Here is a 14,618-nt window from a genome sequence, read left to right on the forward strand (position 1 = left end):
TAGCTGCAGCTGGGCATGGCGGTGCACAGCCAGCATCACAGCACACTGGAAGTCGAGGCAGAAGTCTGGAGAAAAGATAAACTGCAAAAGTCCCGGGGGATAAACAGAAGCTGGGTGGGTGCGTGGACAACCAAGGGACCCAGTTTCTAAAATCTCAGGCTCTTTCCGACATCCTTGGAGGTCTGACTGAAGCCCAAGGCGGCTTGTCTCCTTGCTGAAGGCGATAGCGGATGCCCCCGGAACCTCGGGCTGAGGGGCTTCTTCGGTTCGGTCCCTCTGCCTGTCCTTCCCAGGTTCCCTTCTACCCCGTGGGGTCTACCTCTCCACCCGATCTGCCCTCATCCAGCCTTCTCTAGAAGGGTCAGAGGAAATCCAGCCTGGCCAGCCAGAGTAACTCACAGCATCCTTGCCAGACAGGAAGTAGCCAGTGGGCCTAGTCCTGGCCACCGCTCGTCTTCCCCTTGGGGTCCTTCTGCGAGAACAGGGCACCCCGGCTGTCCCTCGTCCTTGTTACCTGACTGATGCAGGAGGCTTCAGCCTGTTTCAGTCCCACCATTCGCCTAGACGACTTTCAGCCCAGGCCAGAGTCATCCAGCTGTCACTCTGAGCCGAAGAGATCTGGCGCGTGACTACACGCGTAGAGTACGCACGTGTAGGTACATACGCCACGCATACACAGATGGTGTGACAGCACAGGCCTTTAAGCCCAACACTCTGGCAGGTAGAAAGGTGGGAGTGGGAGAAGGATTGGGGTTGGGGGAGAAAGCTAGCTCAGTTGGTAGAATGCTTGGCCAACATTCAGGAAGCCTGTCATCCCAGCATTTAGTTGGTGACCTGACAGCAGGAGGATCAAAGTTCAAGACCAGTCTGAGCTACAGTGAGACAGAGGGCGTTGGATCTCCCTGGGTGTGGTGATGCATGCCCACCCAGCATCCGGGAAGCTCACAGAAAGCACAGGGATGACAAACAGTGAGATTTGGTCACAAGCACAAAAAATTGTGGAATTCCAGGCGGTGGTGGCGCACGCCTTTAATCCCAGCACTTGGGAGGCAGAGGCAGGCGGATCGCTGTGAGTTCGAGGCCAGCCCGGTCTCCAAAGCAAGACCAGGACACAGAAACTCCGTCTTGAAAAACAAAACAAAGGTGTGTTTGACGTGTTTTTGCCTGCACCACCTGCTTGCCTGGTGTCCGCCGGCTTCAGAAGAGGGTGCTGGATCCTCTGGGAAGGGTTGTGAGCCACCCATGGGTGCTGGGAGCCTCCCTTGAATCGCCTGTAAGAGCAGTAAGTGCTCTGAACCGCTGAGCCATCTCTCCCACCTAAACTTAATCACACTCAGATTTCTCCAGTCTCAGTAACTTCAACGGTCAGACCATGCATGGCAGCTTGAACTCAAACTAACCAAGCTGCCCGTGACCCAAGCAAGAAGTGCCGCTCCCCCTTCAGCTCGCCCCTTCCACCCCAAGCGGGAAAGGACTCAGAGGAGCTTAACACTGGGCTCCGGTCCCGCGGCATCATTTCAGCTTCACGACAACCTGCACTGGAGACGCAGGTACAGAAAGGAGGGAGGCCCTGGGCCAGCGCCTGGGCGCGCGGGTCCCGCGGTGACCCCCTTGGCGTGCCCGGGGGGGGGGGGGGGAAGCGCGCCGCCCCTCCGCGGCCTTCCCGCTGCGCGGCGCTCGGCCGCCCCCTGCTGCCGCGGCGTGGACGCTGCAGGCCCCCCCGCCTGGCCCGCCCACCCGCCTCCGGATTGGCCACCGTGCTGGACTCTGCGCTGAGGCCCCGCCCTCCCTCCGGGTCCTTTGATCACGCGCCGGAGGGCTCTTCCGGGGCCGGAGCCAACCCACGGTGTTGCTGTCAGGGCTGCACGGCGGGAGGTAAGGCATGGCCGGGTTGGATGGGCTGCGGCGCGCCGGCACCGGGCATCTCGGGGTGCCGGGGTTCCAGGGTACCCAGGCGGGTGGCGGCCCCTCGGCGCCGCCCCCCCCGGGACCCACCCCACGCCTCCCGAGCCTCCCAGCGCCGTGGGAACCAGCTCCCGCCCGCCGTGGCGGGCCAGAATCCTAAGTGCGGCCTCATACCCTTCCCGTTCTGGCTGGCCCCCTCGGCCTGAGACGGGAAGCTCGCGACTGGGGAACTGGCAAAACTGGCCCACGGACTTGGGGCGGTTACCCGTGCCTCTTCCTATGTCTGCGAGTCCCCAACGGGAACTTGGGCCACCACAGTGTCGCCGCCATCCTCTCCACCTCTGCCTCTCAGGCCCTGGCGGGCGGGGTGGGGTGGGGGGGAGATACAGGCGGAGACCTGGATGTACTAGAGGCAGGTGACGTCCAGATTAGATACTATCCATCTCTAGGGTGTCCACACTAGTACCTGAGAGCGAGGCCGAGGACCGTGTCTAGGGTTACATCAGGGATAAGAAGAGTGCAGGCCCAGACCTGAGGTTCGTAGCCTGCAGTATGGGGACAAACCCAGGTCCCCTTCACATGATCCTACCTCGCCCCTACACCGCACTGCAGGCCCTCCTCTGTGTAGCCTTGACCCTGCACCTAATCTTCACCAAGCAGTTGACACCCTGCAATGTCACCATCATCTGAGCTGGGCCACACCCTCGTGCATTAGGTGCTGGGCAGGCCAATCGATGCTCAGAGCCATGGATACCTGGTACCTGGATTTCAACTCCAGCTCCTAGGTACAACTGATAAGCCCTCTTCCTCCTTCCCCAGGGAGCCCAGGGGAGGCGCCCTCCCGAGGCCACCGCTGCCCATGCAGACCACTGAGCCATCAGGCTACTGATGTCATGAGTAACACGACAGTGCCCAATGCCCCCCAGGCCAACAGCGACTCCATGGTGGGCTATGTGTTGGGGCCCTTCTTCCTCATCACCCTGGTCGGGGTGGTGGTGGCTGTGGTAAGGAGCTCCCACATCAGACGCGGCTAAGACGGCTGCTGGGTGGGCCTGGCCTGGTGCCCACAGCATCTCAGCTGTCTCTTAAGGGTGTGGAAGCGGGTCCTCAGGATGGGCCATGCTGACCTCCCCAGCCTCCACAGTGCCGTGTCTCTGTTACAGGTAATGTATGTGCAGAAGAAAAAGCGGTGAGTGTCTGTACCCCTGGCGCTATGCCCTCTGCCCTGTCTTGTCAAGGCCCCTTTACTGGCTGGGGGGGATGGGGAGCAGATAGTGCAGGGTTAGGGTTGAGCCCTGCCGTCCCGTTCGTTCCCCAGGGTGGATCGGCTTCGCCATCACTTGCTTCCCATGTATAGCTATGACCCAGCAGAGGAGCTTCACGAGGCTGAGCAGGAACTGCTGTGCGATGTGGGAGACCCCAAGGTGAGCACATCCTGCTGAAATTCCATGCTGCCTCGGGACGCGGCGCCTCTGAGCTGCAGCCTCTTGCCCTCCCCCCAGGTGGCGCACGGTTGGCAGAACAGCTACCAACACAAGAGGATGCCCCTGCTGGACATCAGGACCTGAGTGTCCATGCCGCCCCCCCCCCACTAACCCATATAGGTACTGGGATGAGTGCTCCAGAGCCAAGCCTACCATTGGGCCTTCCTTCCTTGTGGCATGGACAGCAGCTCTTCTGCTTTCTCTAGTGTAATGCAAGAGGCCCCTGGCATTGTTCCCATGGTGACAAGCCCAGATGCATAGCATCCAGTGTATATTTTGTAAATAAACTTTTGTGGCTTCAAGCTACCCTCCTTGGGGCGGACTCCATCTCTCGACAGGGCACGCTGATGCTTTATGCCCTACTTACTGGCCTCACACCAGAAACTCAGTCCAGAAAAGGCAATTTTTTTTTTTATTCAAGTAACTGCAAATAGGAAACCAGAGGGAGCCCCAGGCTGGGACAAACGCTTGCCACCCCTCCCCCGCAGAACAAGGGGAGGAGGTGGTCCTACACCCTTTCCCATCAAAGTGGGCCCCCTCCTCACTCTGCTGCAGCATCCATGGGGCAGGGCCCCATCTTCCCTGGTGCGGGGTAGTCGGTAACCAGCCTGCTGCGCCCCAGCCCCCTTCCCCTAGTGTCTGGGGAGGAGAATGCAGGCAAGACGGGAGGATAAACGTTGGCGCTGGTAGCAGCAGCGATGGTGGGTGTCTAACGAATGAACATTGAACAACAAAAAACAACACAACTGTCCAGAGGTAGTTTGTGAACAGAGGAAAAGATGGAACCAGAACCTTGGGGGGCAGGGAGGAGCAAAAGAGGGGGGGGGCAAGGCTAGCTCCTTAGTGCCCCACTGGAGGAATGGAACAGCCTGGAGTGAAAGCCGGAACAGGACCCAGGACCTCCCGCTGCAGGTGGGTGGTAACTTCCATCTGCCACTGTTGGGTCCCAGGTGAAAACAAGGCGGGTGGGGCCAGCGCCTGTCCTGCTTCCGGTATTCCAAGGGGCTTCACCAACCTACTGCAGGGTCTAGGTAGTGTGGGGCCAAAGGGACAGAAAACCCACCTGGTGAATTTGGTGGGGCCCGCTGGGATCCATGCATCCCACACCTGCTGCTGCCAGATCAGCGATGGGGCTTGTCAGAGTGAGACGGGGCTGGGACCCCTTAAGGCCAGGGAATGCTCCCAGAACCCTCTACAGGGAAGCCAGGAACAGCAGAGCAGAAGGGACCCGCAAAACAAAGAGCCCAGAGAGCAGTGTCTCTAAGGGGGGGTGCGCAGCAGGGTGGGCTGCGGCCAAGTGGGAAGTTAGCCTTGTCAGGAGAGGGCAGGTGTGGTGAGAGGAGGGCACAGGGACTGAGCCAAATCCTGCTCCCCGGGGTGCCGCAGAGCCTGCAGCTGGTGCGGTAGTGTGCAGTGGGGGCGGGGAGGGGCCTGGGAGCAGGGCCTCCAGTCCCAGGGGAAAGCTGCTCCACGGTGGCTAAGGAGCAGGCGGCAATGCACGTGGTGGTCACTGCTCCTCCTCCGAGGACTCCTGGGAGATGCCCTCTTCTTCCTCCTTCTCCTGTGGGAAGCAGAGGAACTCTGGGCCTGGCCCTCCTCTGCCAACACCCCTCCCTCCCCGCCCAGGCTCTCCTCTGCAGAAGGGGATGAGTCAGGGCTGAGAGTGTGGGTGACTCAGCAACCTCCACGCTGCTTTCATTCATAAAAATGAAGGATTTAAAGGGAGGAAAAAAACCACACATTTGCTCTCACACACAGGCCAGCCCAGACCTATGCCGAGGGCTAAGGAAGTGGCAGAAGTCCCTCCAGGGAGGAGGCAGAAGGGCTAGAGCTGGAAGGCAGCATGAGGCAGGTGTTGGGCCACTGAAGGCCAGTGGGTGACCCTGGAAGCCAGGGCGGGAAGGAAATGTGTGCCCCAGGGGCTCACTCACTGGGCGGGAATGCTGGGACACCACAGGGCCCCACAGCCCCCACAGTGCCAGGCAAACTCCAAAACAACCAATTTCCTGTTACTCATTCCTGGGGCCTCGCCAGCAGGGCCCCCTAGCCCCTCCACTAAGGGGTGGCTCAGATGGGGGCATGTCCTTGCCTTGGACAGCTTGGAAACAGGACTGAGGAGCACAGGATCCTGGGGGGCAGAGGTCTCCTTCAGCAGCCCAGAGGACAGGCTTCCCTGCCCGTATCTACACTTCCTGGGGTCTTTCCATCAGGGACTAGTGAGGGAGCTATGTGCATGGGCCATTTTTGAGGGGGCCAATGAGGCCCCACAGCACCCCTCCCATAGTGGGTACCTGAAATTAGGAATTACCTGCCGGAGACAAGGGATTCCTGACGCAGAGGATGGCCCTGAACCTGCGATCTATACACCCACCCACTCACCCACACTGGCAGGCTCAGCACACCTGGCCCCACCCCCAGCCCGGCTAACAGCCAGGCAGACCTACCAGCTTCTTGGGTCTACCCCTTGGTTTCCTCCCTGGAGCTGTGGTAGCTTTCTAGAGGGTTAGGAAAAAAAAAAAAGACATAGCTGTAAGTGCAGAGTCAAACAGTGAGAGGGCAGCCCAGGACGCCCCCCAGCAGGTCCACCCAAGCCCAGCTGCTGGTGACTGGGCAGCCCACGCCCCCCACCCAACACACACACACCCCTACTCCCTCCTCCACAAGTGACTCAGAGGATATGAGTCGTGTGTTTAAAAAAATAAATAAATAAAGACAACTTTTTTGAAAGGCTGATGCCACCTTGACTCTGGCCCTCCCCACATGCTGTGTGTCCTCAGGATGAGCGAAGGTGACACTCTGAGCACAGAGCTGGCACAGGCTTTAAATCTGTCCATCTTTTCCCAGATCTGAAATGCTATTCTCCCCCATACACCCTGTTATGGGCACCTCAACTTCCAGTTTGCAAAGCCCCACTGACACTCTTGGCATGACCCCAGGACATCATGTAAGAAGAAGAGCCTCACCCGTGTCTTGGCGGCACCCTTATTTTTGCTTCCCTTTGGTCGGCCCCGAGGTCTCTTCGGTGTTGGCACTTCACTGGGCTCCTTCTACAAGGACAGGAGTCGGGCAAACAGTAACCACTGAGCTGTGTCAGCCCCTAGGAGGTCACCCCAACCTCAAGTCCATAGAAGACGCAGCAGGCAAGCCCTGGGGACTCAAAAGCTTTCAAGCCCCTGCACCCCACAGCCAAAGAAAGGTAAGAAACCAAAGACCTCTGGGAAAGGTGTCAACAGAGCCGGGGACCCCTGTATGGTGGCCCTGATCAGAATGCATAGTGCTGCAGCATGGAGAACACTGGTCATGACTGCTAGGCCCCTCCTTTCTCACCTGGGAACCCCTCTGCACATCCAGACCCAACCTTGGGACAGCCAAGGCCAGAATAATGGGTTCTGATTGCTGGGCATGGGGGCTCTCCTACTTATAACCAATCCCAGAACCAAGGAAGCAGAGGTGGAGTGAATCTCAAGCCAGCCTGGGCCACATGTCAAGGACGGCGGACTGCTAAACAGCAGCCCTGGCCCAGCGACCCCCATCTAAAGACAGCAGCTAAGACCGCCTGGTGGGGACATGCTATGCCACCTCCACAGGGCTACCAACAGCCTCCCCCAACTCGGGAGGGCTGAGAGCCCCAACATAGAGCCAGGCAGGTGGCAAAGCCAACATCCTGCCGGCCTTCCTTTCAGGGACCTCACACAGAGCTCCAGTGCCCATTCACAGAGCCAGGGACAAAATAAATTTTAAGGGGGGGGGGGGGAAGAAGGGCACACACTGGCTCAAGAACTCTTTCCTACCTGACAGAAGTACAGAAACGGACAGCGAGGCAGCAAAAACAAGAGTCTGATCATGTGTTAAAACCACACAGCTACAGGTCAGTGAAAACGCCCAGCCCTTGGCTCCATTCTGGGCAGGGGAAAGGAAAAAAAAAAGCCTCCACTTTTCTGGGTCAGTGTTAAGATATATGGGTGGCCTGCCACACTGTGACCGTAGAAACCAAGTTCTTGGAATCCATCTTGAATACCTTTGGGCGGTGAGCAAAAGGGGGACAGAAAACACTCGAGCGCGCGGGCACACACACACACACACACAAGGAGACAGTTCTGTAACCCCTCCCTGCCCCAAGAAAGGAAACAGAAGCAAAGCTTTAGACACCCACCTGACTCCCTACCAGCGCCGTCCCAGGACTCACCGGAGGCTGCTTGCGCGGCCTGCCCCGGCCTCGCTTCTCAGCGCCGTCCTTTTCCTTCTTGGAGGCCAGGGGCTGGCTGGACTTTGAGCCTGACTCGCTCATCTTCCTTCTCTATGGGGCAGTTAAGAGTGACGGGCTGTGACGCAGGGAGACAAAGCGTGGTACAGTTACACAGGTGTCCCCGCCACCCGATCCCCAAGGCACGCTGCGGAAACTGCCAGTGGCAGAGAAGACCCTTGCCAGTACAATGCTAGGGTGGCACCCATGAGGTCCAGCGTGTTCAGAACTGGCTCGAGGGGCCCTAGGTGACTTGGGGCTAGTTGAGAGGGCTCATACCCAGCAGCCCCCAGCCTGAGATGCAGAGGTGGGGGCAATGGGTGGAGCCAAGGGTGCTCCCAGGTTATCTGGAGTCTGTGATGGCAACCTAAGACTCTGGGTAGCAAGAAGCCCCCATATTCAAGGTCCAGGAGGCACGGGTGGTGGTGTGGGGGACACTGCCACAGGGAGAGCCTGCGCCCTGTACTCAGGGATCTCCTGTGTAGAGGTCAAAGACACCCAACAAGTGTGCAGGGAGCCACAGGCCCAGGGACCAACACAGCCTGTCCTTCAGGAGGGCAGGAGCCATGGCCCCATCACTGAAGGCAGCAGTCGCAAGGCAGAACCGCCCCACTACCACCGAGGACCAGGTTTCTTCCAGTTGGCCGAGGGTCCATCCTAGGGCCTCACGCGCGTACCAAGCTGCGCCCCAATCCTCTTCCCCTTTCCCTCTTTTTGGATTTTTGAGGCAACTGCTTATTAACTCAATGACAGGAAAACATTTTTTTTTGAAAACTTGTCATTTTTAGAACACTTAACGGTTCCTAATTCTCAAGAATCAAGGAGCTCTCCAGATGGCGGGGCTCCGCTAATTACTCCTTCAATCCCGAGACCCCTTTACACAGGGTGGCTGGGACAGCTCCATCATTAGTGCCTCGGCCCGTTCTCTAATTACAGGCCGTGATTAGACTCTTACATTACACCGTAGGTCTCCTTCAAAACCAAACATCAAAATTAATCAGCTAAATGAGTGCTGGCCTCACACTGAGGTCTGCCGGAGGCCCCCTCCGGGGGGGTCGTGGGGGACAGGCGGCCCCAAGCCCAGAGACCACGCACCCGGCTTGGCTGGAGATGCCACCTGGTGCCCCTGAATTCTTGCCGCTAGGACCGCTTTGAACCACCTGCTCTTCCCCAGTGCCCGACTGAACTAAAGGCTCAGAGTCCCTGTCCAGTGAGGCCAAGGGAACACTCATCCATCAACACCTGTTTCTGAAATGAGGGCGGCCCGGCATGCAGAAGCCACACTTAGGGTCCAAGCCCGATGTGCTCTTTTGGGCCTCCTGCGTCTCCTCACAACGGCGCGGCGCACACGCTGGTGGCCCTTCAATGTTTAAAGAGCTACGCAGCAATGACCAGAGGAGGAACATCCTGGCAGGTCCATTGTTACTTTTAATTTCTCTTTTAAATAGCCCAGAGAAGACCCCGGAGTGGCCCAAGGTCACACAGCAACTTGGTAAAATGGAGGTTCCTGCGGAATGCCTACAGACCGCCACTTTGTTTACCAAGAAGCAGGTTACGACCCTGGCGCCCTCTACTCCACAGCAGAGGGAGGGTGCCTGCGCCAGTGTCCCGGCCTGGCGGTTGTAGGCCGGCGCTTCTAGGAGCTGGGGCGAGGGGGGAGGGGCGCAGGGCCTGCAGGCGCGGGAAACGGCGCACCCCGACCACATGCACCGCCACGCGGGTGCGCCCGGCCCCACTTCCTGCCAGAGGGGGCACCCAAGCCCGCCTTGGGGGCAGGAAACCTGGTGCGAGTCGGAGGAAGAAAACCCCCTCCTCCCTCCCCGAAAACCAAAACCCCAAGGGGGGGGCAGAAACGGGGAGTCAAAAGGACTAGTTCTAACAGAACCCAGCAAAGCAGAGGAACCAGTTTGTGGGGGCGGAGGGCAGGCCCGGCCCTGGGGGCTGGGGAGGCGCAGGGCAGGGCCAAAGGTGTGTGTGTGGGTGAAGCCCCGAAACCCAGGCCCTCGCGATCCGGCCTCGTTCACGCAAAGCACTACCCTGGGAAAGGCCGAGTAAAGGCCAGAGAGAAATCTCGGGGCGCCGGACCCCTCCCCCGCACTTCTAGAACTTCCCTGGCTGAGGGGCGCGCGCCCACCTCCCGCCGCTGCGCAGCGCGCACCCCTCCCCGAGGCCGGGCTCGCCGAGCGCGAGGTGCACGGGCGCCGCCGGGTGCACAAGCCGCGCTCGTCGCAGCCGCGCGCCCCTCCCCCTCCGCGCACCGTTCCCCGGGGGTCTCCGCACCCCACGGGTGCGCGGGGGGTCGCCCTAGGCCTAGGAGCCTGAGGACGCGGCGCCTTGCGGGGCGCCCACCCCGGCCCCGCCGCCCGTGCGCACAGTGCGGCCTCCCGTTTCCCGCGGCCCGCGCAAGCCCGGGGCCTGGGAATAAAGCGGGCAGCGCGCGCCGCAGGCCCCCCGGGCGCGCCGCGGACACTCACCGCGAGCTCGGCAGGCCGCCGGCGGGGCGCGCTCGGGGCTGCCGGGCGCGGCGGGGCTGGGCGCAGGGGACCGGCCTGGGCTCCGCCGCCGCCGCCGCCGCCGCCGGTCGCAAATGCGGATCTGAAACCGGGAGAGAGGGCAGAGGCGCTGAGACCGCTGCGTGCGCGCCGCCCGGGCCCCCGCCGGGGATGTGTGTCACATCCGAGCTGGGGCGAGGGAACACGGACGGATCCCGCTTCCCCCGGAGGATGGCGAGGGGCAGGAAGCTGGGCACGGCCCGTGCGCGGCCTTAATAAATAATAATGTGATTAGAGATTTTTAGACCTAGAGGAAAAAAAGAAGCCACCCGAGCGGCGGCGAACTCACGCCTTCTTGGAGCCGCGCCAACACCAGAAATAGCCCCGACTCGGAGTCCCAATTAGAGGAGCGCAGCCCCGGCTCAGGGGAGCTTAAAAAGAGCGACCCAGGGGCAGGGGGGGACGGGCCCGCCCGCGCCAGCCGTGTCACCGGGGGGCGGGGCCATGCAAATGAGCACGGGGATTTAAAAGGGCGGCCGCCCGCCCGCCAGCCGCCGCCGCCGCGCGCGGGTAGGTCGCCGATCTCGCCGCGGTTACGCGCGCGGCCTACGCGGGGACGCGCTCCGACGGCTCGTTTTCTCGCCGTTCCCCGCGCTGGCGGGCAGAGGAGGAGCGGGCTGTAGGTGGCAGCAGCCCAGCCTTCGCCATAGGGTGCCAGGGACACACCTATAAGAGCCCTTCGTGGGCTGTGGCCTCGCGGGGCGTGGGCCGACGCTGGTTCCTGCGGAGGTCCACGCGAGCCCCGTCCCGCGTCCTTCACACAGCCCCTCGATCCCCACGTCGGCGGTCTCCCCTTTTACTTCCTCCCTGTGGCCAGGCAGGTGACGACATGTGCGTCTCCGGTGCCCACACGGCGCGTGAAAACACGAGTCTTGTGAAATTCAAACGCGAAACTTGGCACAGGCGGACGGTTTAAATGTTGTAACGGCCGCCCACCCAGGTGCCGGCTCCCCTGGGGAGCAGAGCGATTGGCCCGTTTGCAGGTACACCGAGGGAGGAGCCACGAGTGACCTGCGGCGTGGTGTTGAAGCACGCGGTCCCACTGGCGTGATCCCCTCCACTGGGACTTAAGAGTTAGGAAGATTAGGGGCTCCTGGAAGCGCCCTGAGGGCAGGGGTTCGAGTTTCCGGCCTCCGGGTGCCCTCGCTCAACAAAAGACTTGTTGCTGGGCCCCAGGAGAAAGCCTAAGTGGGAAGATGGCGCGCGAGGACGCAGGCGGAGAGGCGCGCCCTGCAGGCCGGGCGCGGGCCCTGGACGCACCTCCCCACCTCGGTTCCCGAGGCGGCCTTTCCACACCTCTCGTGATGCAGGGAATTGCAATGCGGGCCCAGTGACACACGACTGTGACTCATAGCTCTGCTCCCCTTCCTCCGCGGTCAGCCCTCTCCTCGGGGGGCGCGCGGGCGGTGGAAGGGGACGCGGGGCCCAGCGTGCGCCCGGCTGGAGGCGGGGTGGGATCTGGGGGTGGTGGTGGAAGGCGGGCCTCCCAAGTTTCAGGAATGCCTCAGGAATGTTTCCGGTGGGGGGTGGGTAGCGCGACGGGCCCAGCCCCCCATGGGCCGTGGGATGGCGCCCTAGGCGCGGGGCAGCACGTGCTCGGTGGGGGCGGGGCGCGGCGGTAGGGCTCGGGGAGGCCTAGGCAGGCGGCCGACCCGAAGCGGGTCCAGGACCTAGGATCCAGGTGACCCTCAACTCCTGCGGTGCCACTGGAGAGGGAGGAAGTCACCGAGGGGCGGGCCATCGGGTGGAGGGGAGCTTAGGGCGCCGGGGCAGTCTGGGGGAGGAGCGGCTGCCCCTTTGTGTGCTGCCGCTGTGGGGGCGGGGCGGGGTGGAAGCGCGCCGCGCCCTCCATCTTTGTGCTCCGCGAGCCGAGTTGGCTGGAGGGGCACGAAGTTGCTGCGAGCTCTAGGGAACCTTCGTCAACGAGGTGTGGTTGGGCGAACTATCACCTCGCACCAGCACCAGCACATCTTCCCGCGGTACAGGCCATCGCCAGCACCCTAGGCCTTTAGGCCCTTGGTAGGGCGCTGAAGGGGGAAAGTGTGGGAGTGGTCCAGCAGGCCCCTTCCCCCAACATAGTAGTGACCCCTCCGCGTATAAGACCCCTGTGGCCATCCCTAGGAGAGTGGAGGAGACGAGAAAGGGATAGCTTTCCCGCGTGGGCTCTGGGATGGCTTGGCCAATTGCTTGGTCCACTTGTAGTAAACTGGCCTGATCTTATTTTTCCACTTTTCATCCTTATTTCCCCACCGGCGTGTTTTGTAGCTTGTGTGTGTGCTTGTAAGCTACCTAAGACTCACTGTAGCCGGAGGCAAATAGGTACAGTAGTCTGTCCCCTCCTGCCTTCGGTAATCCTGAAATACAAACAGCTCTACCCACTGACCTCCATGCTTTTTGGCTTGCACGTGACTAAATTCCATTCTTTTCCTTTTGTGGTAATAAGATTTAAGCAGAAGAGTGAACGGGGGAGGGGGGGACATGAGGAGACGTAGGACTTCACCTCTGTAAGGAACCGAAGAACTCCGTCACAGACCAGGCAGGAGCCCACGAGGTTGAAAACCTTTGTTGGCTTCCAAGTTCTTAGAATACAGTGAGTGAAGCAAGTTGTTGGTCCTTCGAAGCCTGGGAGACTTGGTGGGCGCTGTGCAAGCCAGAGAGGGGGTGGAACAGGTACAGCAGGCAGGTGGGGGAGGGGTGCATTCTGGGCCTGAATCATCCGTGTCTTAACGGTCTTCTCAAGGACAAACAGTGACCTTCAGAGATCCCGACTGAAATGCACAGGGATCAAAAGAACTGTATCCCAGGACAGACTCTTGGCCCCCTGTTAGGTCACATGGAAGGGCAGAGATGGTTCCCTGAAGGGCATGGTGAGGGTCAGTCTGGGGTTCTATGTTGCCCTACACTACGTAGAAAGGAGTCCTCTAATTTGCTGACCAGACCAGGAAAAGGGAAGCCTAGAATGTGAGGCCCCCCCAGGTTTGTGCCTCAAACCTCAATTAAAAAGTGACTGAGGGCCAGGTGTGGAAGCAGAGGCAGGCTGGTAACTGAGTGTGGTGGTGCTCAAAAGGCTAAGGCAGGAAGAGCATTCTTGGCCAGCCAGGGCTGTGTAGAAAGACCTTGTCTCACTGGGCATGGTGGCACACACATTTAACCCCACCACTCGGGAGGCAGGTACAAGTGGATCTCCGAGAGTTCAAGGCTACCTTGGTCTACATACTGAGTTCAGGACAGCCAGGGCTACACAGTGAGACCCTGTCTGGAAATAAAGAAAAGATGGTTCAGCTCTGTAGCCTTGCTGTGGTCAAGCCTGATCATCTGAGTTGCATCCTGGAATCGCAGACAGTGAAAAGAGAGAAGCAACTCCCACAAAGTGTCCTCTGACTTTCTCACATCCCCCCCCCACATATACATAAGATTTTTAAAAATTGAGTACATTACCTTTTATTGATAACTGTGTGTGCACTGGAAAAACAAGACGAGCGGATTGCTGTGCTATATGGGAAGCACCTGCCGCTGCAACCTTAGATTTAAAAAAAAGTCCTCCAAAAACAAGTAAGAAATCTCCTATTTTAAGTGTTTTTCACAATGATTTATGCCTTTGAAGCAACTGCGCCAAGACCGAGGAGTAGGTCTGCCAGCATCGTACCTGTTTGTCTCTAGGCATGTGCAGTGGCAGCTGGTGGTCCAGTGTGGCCTTTGCCAGACAGCCTCACCCGAGCCATTGCTCCCAAGGCTCTGAGCTCCCCGGGTGTGGATGGATGTCAGGCAGTTTGTTTACCCTGCTCTGTTGAAGGGTTTCTGATGGGTGCTGGGTCCCACAGTTGTCTCAGGATGCTCAGTGAGCAGGTCTGCATGCCTAGGAGAGGAACTGCTGGACCATAGCTGTGTGCTGGCCTTGAGCAGACACACCAGACACTACAGAGTGCCGGGGCCACTCAGCACTACGAGCTGACAACAGGCATCAACCTGACCTAGCCCAAACCAGCCAAGACTGACCCACGCCAGCCAGTGTTAAGTTGGCACACAGTGCTGGCTCTGGGCCATACTAACCAGGTCTGATCCATGCCAGCCACTGGTGTGGGGCCGGCCACCCGGACCCAAGGTGCTTGCCCACTCTCCTGGAGTCACCTAGCTACCAGTGCGTCTGGTCCTCTGGCAGGATCAGCCTCAGAACCCTGCTGACCACAAGCTCACTGCCAGGAAGCCTGGCAGGAGAGGAGGAGGAGGGCCTCTTCTGGTTCCAACTTTCGAGGGAAAAACCAACCGTAAAGAGAGAGAACAGACAAGGAAGGAGCACCTCTCTGCTGTAAGATGCAGGACACACACACACACACACACACACACACACACACACACACACGAGAGAGAGAGAGAGAGAGAGAGAGAGAGAGAGAGAGAGAGAGAGAGAGAGAGAGAGAGAACCCCCCAGCAAGC

At 60.0% G+C, this 14,618-nt stretch overlaps 2 protein-coding genes across 12 annotated transcripts; one reads left to right on the plus strand and one right to left on the minus strand.

The window, feature by feature from the left end:
• Positions 1 to 1,779: 1,779 nt before the first annotated feature.
• On the plus strand, positions 1,780 to 3,695 carry SMIM29 (small integral membrane protein 29). 6 transcript variants are annotated; one of them, XM_084752151.1, is made up of 5 exons: positions 1,780 to 1,875; positions 2,725 to 2,909; positions 3,069 to 3,094; positions 3,224 to 3,329; positions 3,408 to 3,695. In XM_084752151.1, the coding sequence occupies exons 2-5, from the start codon at positions 2,799 to 2,801 to the stop codon at positions 3,471 to 3,473; spliced, it is 309 nt and encodes a 102-aa protein (XP_084608277.1). In that variant the 5' UTR covers positions 1,780 to 1,875; positions 2,725 to 2,798; the 3' UTR covers positions 3,474 to 3,695. The 6 variants fall into 6 exon arrangements, with proteins under 6 accessions (XP_084608277.1, XP_084608281.1, XP_084608279.1 ...); XM_084752155.1 differs by having other exon boundaries at positions 3,510 to 3,695; XM_084752153.1 differs by having other exon boundaries at positions 2,725 to 2,849; positions 2,996 to 3,094.
• Positions 3,696 to 4,747: 1,052 nt separating this feature from the next.
• HMGA1 (high mobility group AT-hook 1) lies at positions 4,748 to 11,043 on the minus strand. Of its 6 annotated transcripts, XM_084752146.1 has the most exons (6): positions 10,474 to 10,602; positions 10,107 to 10,227; positions 7,543 to 7,711; positions 6,353 to 6,436; positions 5,834 to 5,884; positions 4,748 to 4,950 (listed from the first exon to the last, which is right to left on the minus strand). In XM_084752146.1, exons 3-6 carry the CDS (start codon positions 7,675 to 7,677, stop codon positions 4,897 to 4,899), a joined length of 324 nt encoding a protein of 107 aa, XP_084608272.1. In that variant the 5' UTR covers positions 7,678 to 7,711; positions 10,107 to 10,227; positions 10,474 to 10,602; the 3' UTR covers positions 4,748 to 4,896. The 6 variants fall into 6 exon arrangements, with proteins under 6 accessions (XP_084608272.1, XP_084608273.1, XP_084608276.1 ...); XM_084752147.1 differs by lacking the exons at positions 10,107 to 10,227; positions 10,474 to 10,602 and adding an exon at positions 10,851 to 11,043; XM_084752150.1 differs by lacking the exon at positions 10,107 to 10,227 and having other exon boundaries at positions 7,543 to 7,686; positions 10,474 to 10,612.
• Between the last annotated feature and the right edge of the window lie 3,575 nt (positions 11,044 to 14,618).

This window comes from Acomys minous, assembly GCF_964271855.1.
Source record: "Acomys minous genome assembly, chromosome: 13".
NCBI lineage: Eukaryota > Metazoa > Chordata > Mammalia > Rodentia > Muridae > Acomys > Acomys minous.

Bases quoted from the DNA above. Each gene is read 5' to 3' on its own strand.
- SMIM29 (XM_084752151.1), top strand. From the start codon at position 2,799: ATGAGTAACACGACAGTGCCCAATGCCCCCCAGGCCAACAGCGACTCC. The intron at 2,910-3,068 runs GTAAGGAGCTCC...TCTCTGTTACAG, and splicing joins TCGGGGTGGTGGTGGCTGTG to GTAATGTATGTGCAGAAGAA. The intron at 3,330-3,407 runs GTGAGCACATCC...CCCTCCCCCCAG, and splicing joins GCGATGTGGGAGACCCCAAG to GTGGCGCACGGTTGGCAGAA.
- HMGA1 (XM_084752147.1), bottom strand. From the start codon at position 7,677: ATGAGCGAGTCAGGCTCAAAGTCCAGCCAGCCCCTGGCCTCCAAGAAG. The intron at 6,437-7,542 runs GTGGGTGTCTAA...CTGTCCTTGTAG, and splicing joins CGGCGCTGGTAGGGAGTCAG to AAGGAGCCCAGTGAAGTGCC. The intron at 4,951-5,833 runs GTAGGTCTGCCT...TGCTTCCCACAG, and splicing joins GGGGTAGACCCAAGAAGCTG to GAGAAGGAGGAAGAAGAGGG.